Here is a 17,406-nt window from a genome sequence, read left to right on the forward strand (position 1 = left end):
CCTAATTGCAACATCGGAGTTAAAGGAATAATTAGAGGATGCAGTTACTCAATTTAGTGAAGAAATGTTTTCTTTAAAGAGAATAAATCATACTTTCAAAATTAACCTTTAACTTTTCTGTAGAACTGCCAAAAACGCAACACCAGTTTTCTAGATTGTTTTTCACTTTCCAACTTAATGGGTCTCTTTATTTTCATGAATATTTACATTGTAGATTCTCCCCAAAGGCAACAAAGCTGTGAATGAACCCACATAGAATTATATAGTACATAAAAAAGTGTGAAACAACTCTTAACATTTTAATATTTTAGATTCTTCAAAATAGCCACCCTTTGCTTTGATGTCTGCTTTGATCTCTTAGCATTCTCTCCATGAACTTCATGAGGTGGTCACCTGAAATGGTTTTCCAAAGAGTCTTGAAAAAACTTCCCAGAGGTTCATTGAGAGACGGCCAATTATTTCAGTCATCACAGCAAAGGGATGTTTCTTTAAGGAATTTAAATATAAAAAATATATAGTTATTTTATCATTTTTTGTTTGCTACATAATTTCATATGTGTTCATTCACAGTTTTGATGCCTTCAGTGAGAATCTACTTGTAATGTAAATAGTCATGAACATAAAAAACCCATTAAATTAGAAAGTGGATATAAAACTTTTGACCAGTGGTGTACCCAACGGCTACAGAATGAAAACCAAGACCTTTTCTCCTATGCTTGTCTTTGCACAGTCTATTTTTAATAGCTTTGTGATTGGTTTACATAATAACGATGTGTCATTAAATCATTGACTGATACATGCATAATAAAACATGACAGAGGCTGCTGACACGTCTGTTTAGTGATGGCTGTCACACCAGCCAGACTAAGAAAAAACTCTCTGAAAAAGGTTGAGCACAAACATGTAATGGTCAGATTTGGGCATCATTTGGTAAACATTCAAATCAGTGATAGGTTTTTTTTATTTTTTATTTGGCTCTCACTAGATCAGTATAACCATTCTTTATCTTTTATGGGGTGTACGGTGAGTACTCACCAGTAATATTCTGGATCCTGTAATCTCCATTTTTATCGAAAGATTTTGTCCCAATCAGAATTTCTGCCATAATATGCTACATTAACACTGGTTAGCTCCATTAGGAATTCTTCAACAATTTTTTGTGATCCAAAATGTTTATTGCGTCATTATTTTAGTTTACACATATATCTAACTCGAGGCATATAACTACAGTTGTCAGTAAACACATGTCTTCCTCCTGCTGACAGTGTTTTCATGCCAGTTTGTGGAGGTGTGAGGCTAATAGTAGCATGTTTAATCCGTGTTTGAAAAGACTGATAACTTGGCTAGTAACATATTTTAAAACATTAATTGTGAATATTAGCCACATAAGAAATATTTATATTCCATCCTGCTTATAATAGATGTTGAAACAATTTAATATGTGGTGACATAATATTCTGATGGTTAATATGAGTATTATGGTCCACATTGACTGAGGTCTTGGTTTATACTATTAAAGATGGGGTTCAGAATGCACTTCCCTTCTACAGTCTCATGCGTGCTTTCAAACAAATGAGGAAAACAAATGCAAAGAGAAAATGACTGTGGGTTTGGGAGCTGGGGCTACTGGATAATCTTAAGAGCTGAGATGAAAACCCAGCATGACAGAGCGAGCAGCTACCGCACGACTCAGGAGACACTTTAACGGCACAGACCAAGGATGGCAGAGTGATTATGCTGGGGTCTTTAGCAAACAGGTACTCATTAAAACAGCATTTGCTGACAGGTGCTTAACGTAACCATTTCTAAGATATTGAAAGTTACAGGACACTTTAATTTACTGTAGATTGCAGCCATTAGAGTTTAAAACATTGTAACAGTTTTTTTTCTTAACTCAAACTAAAATGATATATGGCCCCAAAACAAAACCCCAAAACCCACCCCTATTAAAAATAGGATATGCTTTCTTTTCCCCAAACAGTTTCTTTTTATTTTGCACACGTGGACTATTAATTAAAATGTCTAAGCAAGCAAGCCAACACATGTGGTGACCTCTGCCTTTGTATACATTAGAGCAGGTCATTCAATCGCTGGAAGCATTCCCATGTATTCTTGTAAAGCACAGTTTAACAGAGGTCGGCCACCCACCCACATCACTGTGTCCTTCTTTAAACTCCTCCACTCAATATAATAAACCCCAATGGAAACAAAGAAGAATCCAATATACTAGAAAATGCTACAATAGACCTGCGCTGTAAAGCTGCCATTCTTTGGCCTTGTTGTTTTAAGTCAAAATGACACACTATATTGCCAAAAGTAATTGCCGACATTTACACGTACATGAACCTTGATGACATCCTATTCTTAATCTATAAGCTCCAATTGGAATGAAGCCACTATTGCCAGCAATAGCAACTATAACTGTTCTGTAAACATCTTCCTCAAGGTTCAGGAGTGTGCTTATTAGTTAGATTAGGAAACCAGAGTTTCAGCCTCCAATCTAATTCATCCCAAAGGTGTTAAAGAAGGTTGAGGTCAGGACGCTGTGCAGGGCAGTCAAGTTTATCCACACCAAACTTTATACACCTGCAGCCAAGGAAGTGATTGGAGCACCAGAATTTATTGATTTGGTGGTGGGACCCAATATGGTGTCATTTTGTTTTTGGAAAAAACAGCGAAAACGGACTCTTTGCCCACCATTTTGGCCTTCTAAGGCGTTAAAAAGATTTGTTTGTTTAAAAGAGGATGTGCCTACAAAGCAGCAGGCTGTTATAAAGCCTGTTTCATTATAATATCTTTTTTTTTGCTCTTTGCACAACAAGCCAACAAATATGTTGAGTTAACTGGAGGCTTTAAAAGACATCTTGTGCTGCTGACACCTGCCAGCAAGCCCCCGAGGTGCAGCCCGTGGCCACAGTGGAGACGGTGATGCTCAATTAACCAGAGATGAAAGACATAACTCAGCCAGCAACTAAAATCTCCCTTGCCAGAAATAACAGACAGAGGTAAGGAGGAGTTTTAAAAGGACATTGACAGGAAGAGGGAGCAGGGTATGTCCTTTGGCTTCATCTTATCATTGAAGCTACTTGTTTATTGGTTGCTCCCTCCTTTTAACGAGGCTGTCTGTGAGGATAACTGTTGTCTAGAGCCTGCAGTTAAGAGGTTGGCAGACCCGTGGGCGTTTATTCTTTCACCCATAAAGTCAAGGGACTTTCCTACGAGGTGCTGCTTTTGTCTTATTTTACCATGTCAAAGCTGCATGCTTCTTATTAATTACATATTTGTGTCTCTCGCGCATTAACTGTCCTGTGGCAGTGGTTCTGACAGGAAATGAGAAGCAGAGAGGAGGGGAGGAAAAGTGACAGAATATTTTTTTGTTCTCAAATCACTGTCGTTTCTTTTTTTCATCTTCCCATCTGCTCCATGCCGAGTCAAATATAAGATAAATGAAAGCAGATTTCATGTTTCACTAATCAGCCTTTTTGAGTGGACCCTAAAGTGAGTGGGTGTGTTGATTATGGCGCCTGTCATACTGAGTTTGCAGTGTTAGTCGCTACGCCTCACTTTATCAGAGTGTGGAGCAGACGAGAGACGTGCCGACGGAGGAAACTGTTGGGAAATGTAGATATATGTTAGGACTGAGTAGATCACAACAAAATTAAACAACAAGCTGTGTAGATTGGACAGGAAAAGCAGGAAACAAAATAGTCACACTAATTTACAACCACCATGAACTGGGCTCCTCCAAGTTTGTGGTGAGTCTCTGCATTGTGTCCGTTTATCCTGGAGATTCCATACTAATGGACAGACATGGTAATGATTTGGTCCTGTCCACTAGGAATGTAATTTATTTCATCCTGTTCAGCATAGTGGACTGTTTGACTTTTGTTCCTGGATAAGTGATTGTAAAAAAGGTCTTCATCTCCTCTTCCTCTGCTTTTATATCTCTCCCAGACGTAAACTACTAAAAATCTTTACTGTCATAGCAGAAGCAACAGCCAAAGCTGTCCTTCCCTAAGTAAAGAAGTTACAGAAGTGTAAAAAGCCTAATAAGAAATTCCTCTATTAATACAGAGAGATAATGCCACAACAAAAGGTTTTAAAAGCTTTTTAAATCAGACAATCCATTTTGAGAAAGATTTTGATAAAATCACACAAATATGAGTCCTCCTGACAATCTCCGTAAAATACATGCGACTGATACATCTTTTAAATGTTTGTTTTAACTTTTAAAGTTGATCTGAGTTACTTCGAATTAGCAATCCACAACGTTGTTTCCCTGAGGTATAAATATCACGTGACACAGAGCACCCGATGGCCCTGTCCCAGGACCCACACTAAACCCTACGCCCCTCTATGAAGTGTGTACTTTGTAAAAGTGCATGTAGGGGTTCAAGTGCACAGGTTACAAGCTTGCAAAATTGGAGAATTGTGAGAGTAGGGGTTACGTCATTGACTTGCACCTCTGCGCCATAACTGCGTCATCACAAATGGCGGGAGACGTCGCTGTTTTTGCAGTCTTGGTGCTAAGAAAAATATTTTAAAACTGCAACAAGCAATTGTTTTTAAGTAAGTGTAGGAACCGAAGGAGACATATACACCAGACTCTAGTCGCAGTGCCAGTGTTTGTTTGAAAGGTAATTTCAATGTTATGGCCTACTGACTGCCCAGAATCACCCTGAAGCCGGTGTTAAGCCTGGAAAACCAGTAAAACAAATATATTGTCGGCTTACTGTCTAAAGTTTACGCAGTTCTAAATATTCTGATTTGATGGTTGATTACATTGATGTTGTGATTGTTTTTTGCTCAAAATGTCACCTGCAGCTATAAATTGTGGGTAATATACACTGCTCAAGAAAATAAAGGGAACACTCAAATAACACATCCTAGATCTGAATGAATTAAATATTCTCATTGAATACTTTGTTCTGTATAAAGTTGAATGTGCTGACAACAAAATCACACAAAAATCATCAATGGAAATCAAATTTATTAACCAATGGAGGCCTGGATTTGGAGTCACACACAAATTAAAGTGGAAAAACACACTACAGGCTGATCCAACTTTGATGTAATGTCCTTAAAACAAGTCAAAATGAGGCTCAGTATTGTGTGTGACCTCCATGTGCCTGTATGACCTCCCTACAACACCTGGGCATGCTCCTGATGAGATGGTGGATGGTCTCCTGAGGGATCTCCTCCCAGACCTGGACTAAAGCATCCACCAACACCTGGACAGTCTGTGGTGCAACGTGACGTTGGTGGATGGAGCGAGACATGATTTCCCAGATGTGCTCAATCAGATTCAGGTCTGGGGAACGGGCGGGCCAGTCCGAAGCTTCAATGTCTTCATCTTGCAGGAACTGCTGACACACTCCAGCCACATGAGGTCTAGCATTGTCCAACATTAGGAGGACCCCAGTGCCAACCGCACCAGCATATGGTCTCACAAGGGGTCTGAGGATCTAATCACTGTACCTAATGGCAGTCAGGCTACCTCTGGCGAGCACATGGAGCACATTTCCAAAGAAATGCCGCCCCACACCATTACTGACCCACTGCCAAACCGGTCATGCTGAAGGATGTTGCAGGCAGCAGATCGCTCTCCACGGTGTCTCCAGACTCTGTCACGTCTGTCACATGTGCTCAGTGTGAACCTGCCTTCATTAGTGAAGACCACAGGGCGCCAGCGGCGAATTTGCCAATCCTGGTGTTCTCTGGCAAATGCCAAGCGTCCTGCACGGTGTTGGGCTGTGAGCACAATCCCTATTTGTGGACGTCAGGCCCTCATACCATCCTCATGGAGTCAGTTTCTAACTGTTTGTGCAGACACATGCACATTTGTGGCCTGCTAGAGGTCATTTTGCAGGGCTCTGGCAGTGCTCCTCCTGTTCCTCCTTGCACAATGGCGGAGGTAGTGGTCCTGCTGCTGGGTTGTTGCCCTCCTACGGCCTCCTCCACATCTCCTGGTGTACTGGCCTGTCTCCTGGTTTACGCCTCCAGGCTCTGGACACTACGCTGACAGACACAGCAAACCTTCTTGCCACAGCTCACATTGATGTGCCATCCTGGATGAGCTGCACTACCTAAGCCACTTGTGTGGGTTGTAGAGTCCGTCTCATGCTACCACGAGTGTGAAAGCACCACCAACATTCAAAAGTGACCAAAACATCAGCCAGAAAGCATAGGTACTGAGAAGTGGTCTGTGGTCCCCACCTGCAGAACCACTCCTTTATTGAGTGTGTCTTGCTAATCACCAAAGATTTCCCCCTGTTGTCTATTCCATTTGAACAACAACATGTGAAATTGATTGTACAATCAGTGTTGCTTCCTAAGTGGACAGTTTGATTTCACAGAAGTTTGATTTACTTAGAATTATATTGTGTTGCTTAAGTGTTCCCTTTATTTTCTTTGAGCAGTGTACTTCTGCGAAGACCGCTTAGATGCATGCTTAGCTGAAGTATGGATCGAGAGCACAAAGGGGCCAGGGCGAAAGACCACTCTGGAGAATTGGGACACACTACGCACTCGAACCTATCAATGGGAATGCGCAACTGAGGGACACAAGGGTGGAATTGCGAGTATTGGGACAGGGCCTAACTTGTCATCACACACAGTGAGCAGGATGGTATATCTCACTTTTAGATAACTGCAGCAAAAGACGTTTGGATAATCGGCTCTTGAACATTCTTTTACCCAGAACTCTTTATTTGTTTTTGTGTGCATCTTCACTTTATTGGGCAGTTTATATAGCTAATGTCTCTTGATGCTGAGTAGTTCCTCTTCCTGCTGGAGTACTGTCCCACCTAAACAATGGTGTCCATGATGTGTTTAAAATGGGGAATTCAGATCAAAACACCGCTGATCTGAGGTTTTTTAATAGCGGGTATAGTTTAATAGCCACGAACCGCTTCTTAAAAGTGCGTGTATGTTTTTTAAATTTTTTTATTTCTGCCTGTCCAACAAGCAACTTGGCACATTGCGACAAAGTATGAACAATGTATGTCTGGACTAGTGCTAAGAGTGTTTAATAATGGCAAGTAAGGGTGGTATTATCCATGATTTGGCACAAAAGCAACATCTACAACCTCTTAATATTTCAATACTAAAGATGCAGATTGCCTCTAGTTTGTGCACACATTTTTGAGAAAAGATTTGAGGGATTTTCTAAACATCATTTTATGGTAAACACTGGCTTTAGGCAATTAAGACAAGATGGATGTATATGATCTCAATCTCTGAAGGGTTTACAGCACGATCTGTCATTCATCCGTAGCTGATAAGATCTCATGGGCAATGCATTTGGAAACATTTCGTATTTAATACAACACAATAACAATCACAGATGCCACTTTAAACTTTACTGTGCAAATAAGAAGCTTTGTGTCAGCCTTTTTCCAGAGTTGGCATCAACGTCTCTGAGTTTGAGGATCCTGGGATGGACCATCACAGTGGAAACGTGGACTGTGGTCAGACGAATCAGTATTCCAGATTTAATTTAAAAGAAATGAAAGCCATGTGTTTAATTAATTCAGAAATGTTTTTGAGCTCTTAGAGCAATGCACACTGCTTTTAACAGGACATCATTTCCATGCTTTTAACAGTACAGAAACCACATTCTGCGCATACAACAAAGGCATGGCGGAGGAAGAGGATGGTGCTGGTACTGCCTGCAGACCAGATCTTTCCACAACAGAGGAGAATTTTAAAAATCAAAATATGACAACAGTGACTCTGCTGTCACTCTAGGTTATATTTGCACAATGAATAGGACCGAAAATAATTGCTGGTAAATAAAATCAGGTTGATGTGCAACAACATGAATGATATTCTCCTGTGGTAGCTCCTTCCCTCCCATAACCCCCGCCCCCTGCCCGTGTAATGATATATTTGACTTTAGTGTATGTCCCGAGAGGAATTCCTAGTGCTTGGTGAACCGGAGTCTCTCCAGTGTGATTTCAGACGTGGCGGACAGCGGTCATTAATCACTGTGCCGTGACTGAACCTGTGTGTTCATGACTTTACATCTGCGTGTGTGTGTGTGTGTGTGTATTTTGGAAGTGCCTCTGTTTTCCTTTTCATACATGTACATCAGCAATCAAATCCTATCTATTCACAGGGAAATTGTAGTGGAGCAAAGGGAAGTCCTGTTTTTCTTCCTCTCTGGTGGTTCTTTCTTAGTCCTCTGATATGACCTTTGGCATGTCACTTTCTCTGAGGAGCCCTGGCTGCATGTCAGGGATACGGAGGATGAACAACTAAAATGGTTGTGTTCCCTCCAGGCTACGTCGTCCCACTTTTTACTCAGCCAGACTTTACAGCAACTTCCTGTTAGGGTTCAATCAATGATCCCCATCTGTTCAGGATTTACCTTTTAAAATTCCCAGAGCCGCAGTGTGCAGCGTGAGTGATGAGGTGTTCACAGCCATCACTGCTGCACGTTTCTAAGATCTCAAGACAGCAACTGAGATAAGAAAACGGGGAGACCACAAGTAAAGCCAAATAAAAGAAAGGCATTTGAGCTATGTTAATGTTATAAATGCTACAATGTGGATAAAACTGAAGATCTGTGGTTTAAGAGCATCATGGTCATGCAGTAATCTGCCATAGACACATCCTAACCTCTATAATGTTATTGATGTGATGTCAGTTGACAGAGTCCATTATAGAGGAACTGTATTTTCTGCTGTAATATACAGTTGCCCAATATTCTTATTGGTCCCAGTTATCTTCTTCTACTGAGGAATTGAAAAATAAAATCTGAGACCTTGTTCCTCAGGAAGGGAGGATGCATGCCAGATGCTCTTATTCTGCTGCATACATTGCATGCATGTGTGAACCATTTCACACAACTGAAGTAGGCATGGGTCAATATAACCTATGATAATCGTGATCTCATGTTATTTACACACAAATTTAAAAGAAAAATTTAGAAAATTATCTAATTGCTTTGATTTAAAACAGCTTTTCAGGTAGACTGTCTGTGTTTTTCCCGACCAGAAGTATTTCCAAACAGCAAGGGTTTGTCTTGTAGCATGAGAAAAGAGTTCTGGCCTTTTGCATCCAGCTGACCAGCAGTCTGCAGCAACATGTGGGGGATGGACTGGGCCGTGTTTCTCTGTTGTCCATACAGCTGGAGAATCCTTTGGTCACTCTGGCACTTTTTCTATCATCTTTAAACTGTAGAAGGGGTGTGACCAACAATGTTGTTTTTTAGAACCTTGGTAAACCTTCATATTGACCCATGGCTGCTAAGTTCACGCATAGTTAACAGTGTACACGTGTTGCTCATAGCAACAGGCTGTCCTATGAAGAACTAATGGCCAGTTTAAATGTGGTGTTGTATTCTGTTGTCATGATAAGTTTATAGCAGCTGAAATTAGCTAATGAGGACAGAAAGGGATGAGTCCAGCCTTTTGCCCCTGGTTACACAGCAAACCTTCTTCTCACATGTCAGTGTCCACTCCTCACTGCACCACCCAAACAGGCAGGGCAATCTCTGCCCTAACTGAGGCATCTGGCTGGCACTGATGGGACTTTCCTATCATGCTGGAAGCAAAAGTTCCCTTTGTTCCTGCTTGGAGGTGGAAGGACATGCTGCATGGACTCCTCCACTCCTGTTTGATGTTTCAATAAAGCACGGTGCTGACTGGGCATGTCTAGGTTGAGATCATGGGTCCAGACCAAGCCTTTTGTATTTTGTCACAGACTGTAAACTCTGCAGGCTGCATGACCACATATTTCAGCATGTGTTCACAGGACATCCTTGCAAATTTGCAAACACATAAATCCATGGATATATTTTTAATCACTCCGTTAAAATAATGCCTAAACTTTTTTCCGGGTCTGAGCTGCAGGTTCCATTTTTTTTCTAAGAATTACAACACATAGAGGAGAATTAATGTGTAGAGGTAGTTGTTTTGAATCCAGCAGAAAATGAAGGAATTGCAAAATTAACATTTATAGCATATGTCCTTTAAAATTCTGAAAAAATATATTGGTTGATACATTTTAGACTGAAGTGGTGGGAGTTCTACGTTTTGGTCCATTTAGTGAGTAGGAAAAAAAATCTTTTTAAAATCTTTTTTTGTATTTGATCTGCCGATTACCGATCAGAGCAGACAGGGAAAAATTGGCCAATTTACTTTGTGTTCATTCCACACTGATGGTCTTATGATAAACCACCATAGTTGTAGAAATACAGTACTATAGTACTTAAGTTGTCTTACAGGTGTTAAAGCCCCCGTCTAATACAAATCAAGTTAACGTAGCAATTATGTCTGTGATCTTCTTTTAATATGTAAGAAACTTTAACTCAAGGAGCCTAATGTCACATGTCAGGCTGAAGACATTTTAATCCTGCCATGAACCAACATTTACAGATCATATGTCAAGTCTTTTATGCTATAACTTCGTTATTTCTTTTTGGATGATGAGCATTTCTGTTCTGAATTTTGCTGACCAAAAAAAAAATGAAATGAACTGGAAGGAAGGTTTAGTTTCCACAGTACAGAGTGGACATATTAAAGTTAAAGATTGGCTTCAGTTTGTTTCTGTACTGATTTCACACGTTTGAAAACCTTCAGTTGAGGCATGTCAGCTTTCAAAAGACAATCGCTCATTGAGTGTTTTATTGATAAGACTGAGCCTTAGAATTGTCTTCTCCAAATGGATCACAAACAGTAAATCGCATATTCCTCTTACCCTAAATGTCCTTCTGTCCTTTACAGATTCCCTTTGTACCCCAGAGGAGAGCGCTTTCACTTTGAATATGGTGTCTACTTACTAAACAAGAACATTGCCCAGGTAAGGAATGAAAACACATCTACTTAACATAATTACCACTAATGTGTGAAGTTAATGTGAAAATATTTATACAGAAATATGAAAATACATTTTCTCAAGACGTCATTTATACGTCATTACAAACTTGTTTTATTGGGTCAATTAAACACAAATGAAATACTCTCCAGTGGACACAGTTGTATTTTTATTCATTGTTTCAATTGGAAGTTGCCACCTGCATCTTATGCCCGTTTTCCACTGGCTCGATTTGGCCCTACTTGACTCCACCCGGCTCGCTTTGCAAGCGTTTCCGTTAGTTTTTTCCATACCGGTATTTATTTTTTGGTCCCTGCTCCTGAGCAGATACAACAGGAGCTGAGGAGGGACTTCATGTGACGTGAACAGACTGCTTTTCACTGATTGGACATGGGAGGAGGAGAAATGAGAAGGTTTTCGTTGAGACAGTGCAGGGAAAAGTTAATAAAACTCAAGAGGAACTACAATAATATCAAGGACTACAGTGGCCGGAGCAGGTCAAGCATGTAATTTTACCATTTACATATCATAAACCATACCTGAAGGCTGACAGAAAAGAAAAAGGACAAATTACCTTTCTGAATTACACGCAGGCAGAGAGCTGTATTTAATAACATCCTAAACCAGCTGATCACACATAAAATCAGCTGATCAGAGGCACAAACAATTCCCCCAAAACACACAAAACAATACCACCATAAAACAACGTGTTTGGTTCGGACATTTATTTACGGTCCTTTAGCGAACCAGCGTCTGCAGGAGGAGGGAGCAGGCAGAGAGCAGCTGCCCGTAATCAGACTGCTTGCATTGGACCAAACAGGAGGACAAGCCCGCTGAATCAGCGGAGCACGAATATGCAATATCCAACGTAAAACTAACTTCAAAAGGTCAAAAGTCCGCAGTTTTGCATTTTTAAGTCCTTGTCCTCGTAATTGCCATGGATAAGACAAAACGTCCTCATCAAGCCCACTATCCAGACAGCAGCATCTCTCCTTTCTGCTCCTCCTGCAGCAACCCCCTCAAATCAGAACCCCTGAGACTTATTTTGTAAGTTCTGGCTGGGCTGTGGTCCAGATAATTCTCCCAGTGGATCATTTTAGACATAAGTGCATAAATAAGACATTCTTGCATATACATTAATACAAACGTTATTAGTATTTAGTTTGTTTATGTTTTTATTATTTTTTATTTTTTTTATCATTTCACGCATGTTACTTTAATGTGACAATGTAACACAGTAACGTTAACAGCAACACATCGCACTACACTCATGGCTGGAGGCGGGGCTTCAATCGCCATAGCTTCAGCTGTTGGGGGGTCAGTGGAAACACAACTGAAACCGTACCGGGTAGAGCGAAACCGAGTGGTGCCAAGCCGAGCCGCGCCGGCTAAAACAAGCCAGTGGAAAAGGGGCATTACAGTTTACTGAGAGGTTCTTACCTGACTTTCCCAACTTCAGTACCAGCTGAATACTGTGAACTTGGCACTAGTGCCCCATCACATTATCGTACATTAGCCTTGCATTTCAGTGGCGTTAAAGACACACATTTGGTCATTTTGGGCTCTTTGATATAAATAATTCCCAAGATCCTAAAGCAGTTATCTTGCTCCTCATACATTACGCACCTAATAATAAAATAACTTTTATTTTGTTGCATTTACATCTATTTTATCTTTAAACGTCCAAATAAAATAAGATGTAAGGTAAAAGATACAATCTAACCATAATCTGTCATGATGATTAACAATGTTCTTTGCTGGATCACTAATAAAAACACCTTGAACCTCAAGACCAAGAAATATTTTAATTGTGACTTTCTAAAACTACCATATACATTGAAACATAACCCCAGATAAAACAATTTTATATCTTTTAAAATACTGTTAAAATTTAACAAAAAAAGAAATCACTAGGTGGGTTGCTCTTTTTCCCACTCTTGAAGATCTTGACCTCTAGTGTCATTTGCTGCAAAAAGGCTTAGAATTGCAGTGTTGTGGGCCAACTTATTGATAGTGTTTTCCACATGTCAGAGTATGCATTCATCTGTGAACAGCATGAACAGCAGGGAACTGGGCGCACTGGACCACAAAGCCAAATACAGCCTCACAGTTTCTTGCACGGATATAAACTCCAGAGTATTAATAAATCTTTTTGGACATCAGAGAAATGAGATGTATTAAGCTTGAACTGTACACAACCCACTGGTAGGCGGCATCAATTCATTTGTAGGTATGGTTTTGCCATGTGATTTGTGGAACTTGTGACCTCGCTGTGCTTATTAAAGTGCATCTAATGTGTTGACCACCTTCTCTTTCACCGTGAGACATTTTGCGCAGACGATTACCAATTTACATTCCTTTTGCTATTTTCCTTCTTATTCAGGCGGAAATGAAGGGCCTCTCTTCAGAATAAAACAGGCAATTAGCCCAAACAGGTGGCTGATTTCAAACAACTACACACCACTACAGTAGTGTAGTTTGAAATACCAGACCACAAGCTGCTAGCAAATATCCAAGACTGCCATCTTTAAACATAATAAATGTCAAAACCTATTCTTGAACTGCGCCAATCCCCTCTTGCTACAGATTCCGGCTATTTCCGATTCCTCTTTCAGAGCTATTATCAACAACATTCAGTGTAATATTTCCTAGCCTTCTGTCGTGAATATCTGTTACAAGCAGAGGCTGGTTACACCATGTCTGTGTAACAGTGTCAGTGTGTGCTCTGTAGAGAGTAAATAGCTAAACATTAATTTACCCCACCCGATATTTCCAAAACCAGCATGTTCAGAGATGTTAAATGCTTGGCAGGATAAAACAGGGCAACTTTGCTGGAAGATGTTCAGCCTTCCTGCTATCTTGCTTCAGTTGACTCTGGCTCCAACACTCCTACTGAATAAAACATAAATGACAGTATAAACACTAAACCGTCAGATTCATCGCAATGTTGTGCTGTTGTGTTGAGGTCAGGACTCTGTGAGGGCTCAGTCAAGATCGTCTTTCCACAACTAACTCCCTCATCTACGTCTTTATGGACTTTGCTTTTAGCAATGGTGTGCAGCCTTGTTGGAACAGGAAGGAGCCATCACTAAGTTTTTCTCACAAAGTAGGGAGCAATAAGTTATCTAAAATGTCTTTGTATGGTGAAGAATAAAGACTTTGTTTCACTGGCACTCAGAGTTCAAGCCCCACAACATCATCCCCTCATGACTCAATGCAGTCAGACAAGTAGCGTTCTCCTTCCCAACCCTGAGTTGTCTCTTGGTTTGCTAGACAGAGAAGCATGATTCATCAATTCAGAGATCAGGTCTCCACTACTAGATTTCAGTGGTAATGTGGTTTACACCACTACATCCAATGTTTTTTATTGCACCTGGTGATTTAACATCTGGATACAGCTTCTCTGCCATGGAAACCCTTACCATGAAGCTCTCTACATACTGTTCTTGACCTAATCTGAAGGTCACAGGAAGTTTGCAAACTCTGCACATCATACGCCTCAGCAACCACTGACCCTACTCAGTGATTTTATGTGGCCTAACACTTTGCGACTGAGTTGCTGTCACTCCAAATCTCTTGACCTTTGGTATAATACCAATAAAACTGAACTGTAGAATATTTAGTGGCAGGGACCTTTTTAACATCTGGACTTTTTGTACAGGTACCATCCTTCCCATGGTACCCTACTGGAATTTACTACTTAGCTCCTAAGACCGGCCCATTGTTTAATAAATGTTGGTAGAAAGGTCTGCCTTCTTAGGGACTGGATTTTATACACCTGCAGACATGGAAGTGATGGGAACACCTGAATTCAATAAATAAGATGGTGAGTGAATACTTTTGAAATATAATCTAAATTCATACATAACTGTGCCTCCCCTGGCATTAAGTGTAAACATCTCACTGATGCAAGACATTTTTTTTTTATCTTCTTTCCCCACCAAAAACTTTTCAACGAGGAGTGTTGTGGTCACTGTGATGCTTAGATGAGCTTAGATATGGTGCATTCAATGATTGGAAAAGATGAGATTTTCAATTTACAACTAGCCAGTCAGGAACCGGTAAAGGAGAACATTGTCCAGTTACTTATTTTCAACTTAATACTTGTTGGGTATCCAATTATATTTTATATTGCCATCCCCTAATAGATTATTCAAGTTTCACTTTGGCAACATATAGAAGCTGGTGATGATGAGCATGATGAGATCTGATCAGATCCAGATAATGTGTTAGGGTTTCTCTTTTTTAGTCATGGCTTTATCTTAATATAGGCTTTCATTATGCACCTAGATTAGGATTAGATTAGGTTTTCATCACAGGCACACGTCACAGATTAGGCGTATTTGTCAAATTAAAAATACTTTTTGAAAATACCCTTTAAGATGGTAGTAAACATACTTTTCATTAATCTCACATTCTGTATTAAAATGTTTTTTTATTGGTCCGATGCAATGTTCTTATCTTAAAAGTTGTGTTTTTATTAGCTGTAAGTAGAGAATCATCAACAGAAAAAAGGCCTAATAATATTAGTCTGTGTGTAATTAATCTACATAATGTATTTTCTTTAGTGAACAGAATTAATGAAATAAATGAACTTTTCAGTAATACTCTTAGTGATTCAATATGACTGTATATGGCCTACCTATAGCTAAATTGGTTTTTATTTTGCAGAGAAAAGAATGAAGCAAATCGAATTTTTTTCTAGCACTAAATACTTTTTGCCTCGTGACATAATTGCATGATCCTTATTACTTTGAGATAATCAAGATTCTTTTTAAATAATAGTCGAAATGCACTCTGATCTTAGCCCAGGGTCTTATATTTTTTGTATATGTCAGATCTATTGAGACTGCTTATGATTTATATGTAGAACATTTGGTGTGCAGTCATCTCAATTCCTATTCCCACCTTTTAACTCCCTCCTCACCCCAGTCCATTTTTGATCAAAGCTACACCTCGTGACCTGAGCTTTCTGAGATTTCAATTTCACGAATCTTAACCATGTGTTGCCATTAGACTGCGTGCTCCCTCTTGCTGAAACTTTAATTTGCTTGCTGATAGAAGGCACATGTAAGTAACTTCGGGAGAAATATTCCTGACGTCGGTCATATCACAAATTAAATTTAAAATAATACCCAAGCTGCCTGGCCAGAAAGGTGACATAATCCATAGGTAAACGTTCTTTTCAGGTTATCAAGAGAAAACCTTTGTGTCAATTCTTTAATACACATAAGTTTTATTAACCAGTGGGAAAATGAAGCTTTGAAGGAATCTGGTCTACTAAAGATGAAAAATGAGATTCAGCCAGCAGGCCGTCCTCATCCGGTGTTCATTGAACGACTGCTGAGAGATTCTTACTTAAGGGCTTTTTAAACCAGATGGAAACTATCAGCTGTGGCACAGGTGGGCACATGTGAGGCATGCATGATAACTGTGTAAGATAAATCTGAGGGGATGGATTAAGAGAAACGCAGCATACTTGTGTAACTCTAACAGAAGCTTATTTCTACTAACAAAATCAGACAATAACAGAATATGTGGCTAATTTGTCTTTGTACATTGCTTCTGGACTGTGGCAACAGTCATATCAAAGAAGAGAAAAACATGTCCTGCTCTTTTTTCTGAAGTGGCAGTAATGCATAAAGAGTTCATGAGAGCATCAGTATTTTAACAGGGTGAATATCATCTTACTTTTAAAGCACAGTGATGTACATTCCATGTGTCCCTCTGTCCATCCATTTAACAATGAGTTATTAGGTTTGCCACTAAGTAACATCATTTCGCGGCATAAACAGTACAGCTCCATATGTTAGTGATAACAAGTCATCATTTTAAAACTGAAAAGTGGTTAACTTGTCACTTTCAACGAAAGAAAACCCGCTGGAGGTGATACTTTTCCGCCCCACTTTGGATGATCTTTGCAAAGGGCTTTTCAGCCAACTTTTGCAGGTTTGTAGTCCTTCAATTACTTTCACAGCGGGTCAGATTTTAGTTCAGCTTGGGTAAAGCACAATACAGATCGTTTTCACTCAACGTGCAGTTTCAAAGTCCTCTGTTCTTGTTCCAAACCAGTTTTTAAAGAAAAAAATATTTTCTTAACATGGTTTTCATGAATCTGTAGAGAAATGGATCAGTGATCAATTGGTACAAGTACAATCTTTTTCTAATCAGTGAACTCCAAAATCATTTAGTCTTTTTTTAAAGTAGTAACCTATTTTACAGTGACTGCTCCCTCACACACAGTGTGACGTCACCTCTGCTATTAATATTGTGAAAGACCACCCCTGGTGGCTAGAAAGTATTTTGAATACCATTCTGATATTTCCTTATATTATAGTTCCTAAAAAGGAATCCGAACCGGCCAGAATCTATATCAGTTGTTTTTTCCGAAAACCGAAGATCAAAAATTGCCCACAGATCTCTGGTCAGTGCATCCTTTTTTGGGGGAGGCTTTCTAAAGAGGGGTTGGAATACCAAGATAGTATTGACTGCAGTTTTCATTTGGATTGAACTTTTTTCTTCATTTCCCTAAATACTAGTATACAGTCGAGGAAGCTGGATGAAGCACACTAGGAGGTGGATGTT

At 39.8% G+C, this 17,406-nt stretch overlaps 1 protein-coding gene across 2 annotated transcripts in view; it reads left to right on the forward strand.

The window, feature by feature from the left end:
• uvrag (UV radiation resistance associated gene) overlaps positions 1–17,406 on the forward strand; it is a 172,086-nt gene that overhangs the window by 87,481 nt on the left and 67,199 nt on the right. For both annotated transcript variants that reach the window (XM_047379500.1, XM_047379499.1), the window contains exon 13: positions 10,731–10,806. In XM_047379500.1, coding sequence (XP_047235456.1) covers positions 10,731–10,806 — 76 coding nt within the window. The remainder of the gene's footprint in view (positions 1–10,730; positions 10,807–17,406) is intronic.

Source organism: Girardinichthys multiradiatus, chromosome 11, assembly GCF_021462225.1.
Source record: "Girardinichthys multiradiatus isolate DD_20200921_A chromosome 11, DD_fGirMul_XY1, whole genome shotgun sequence".
Classification (NCBI taxonomy): Eukaryota; Metazoa; Chordata; class Actinopteri; order Cyprinodontiformes; family Goodeidae; genus Girardinichthys; species Girardinichthys multiradiatus.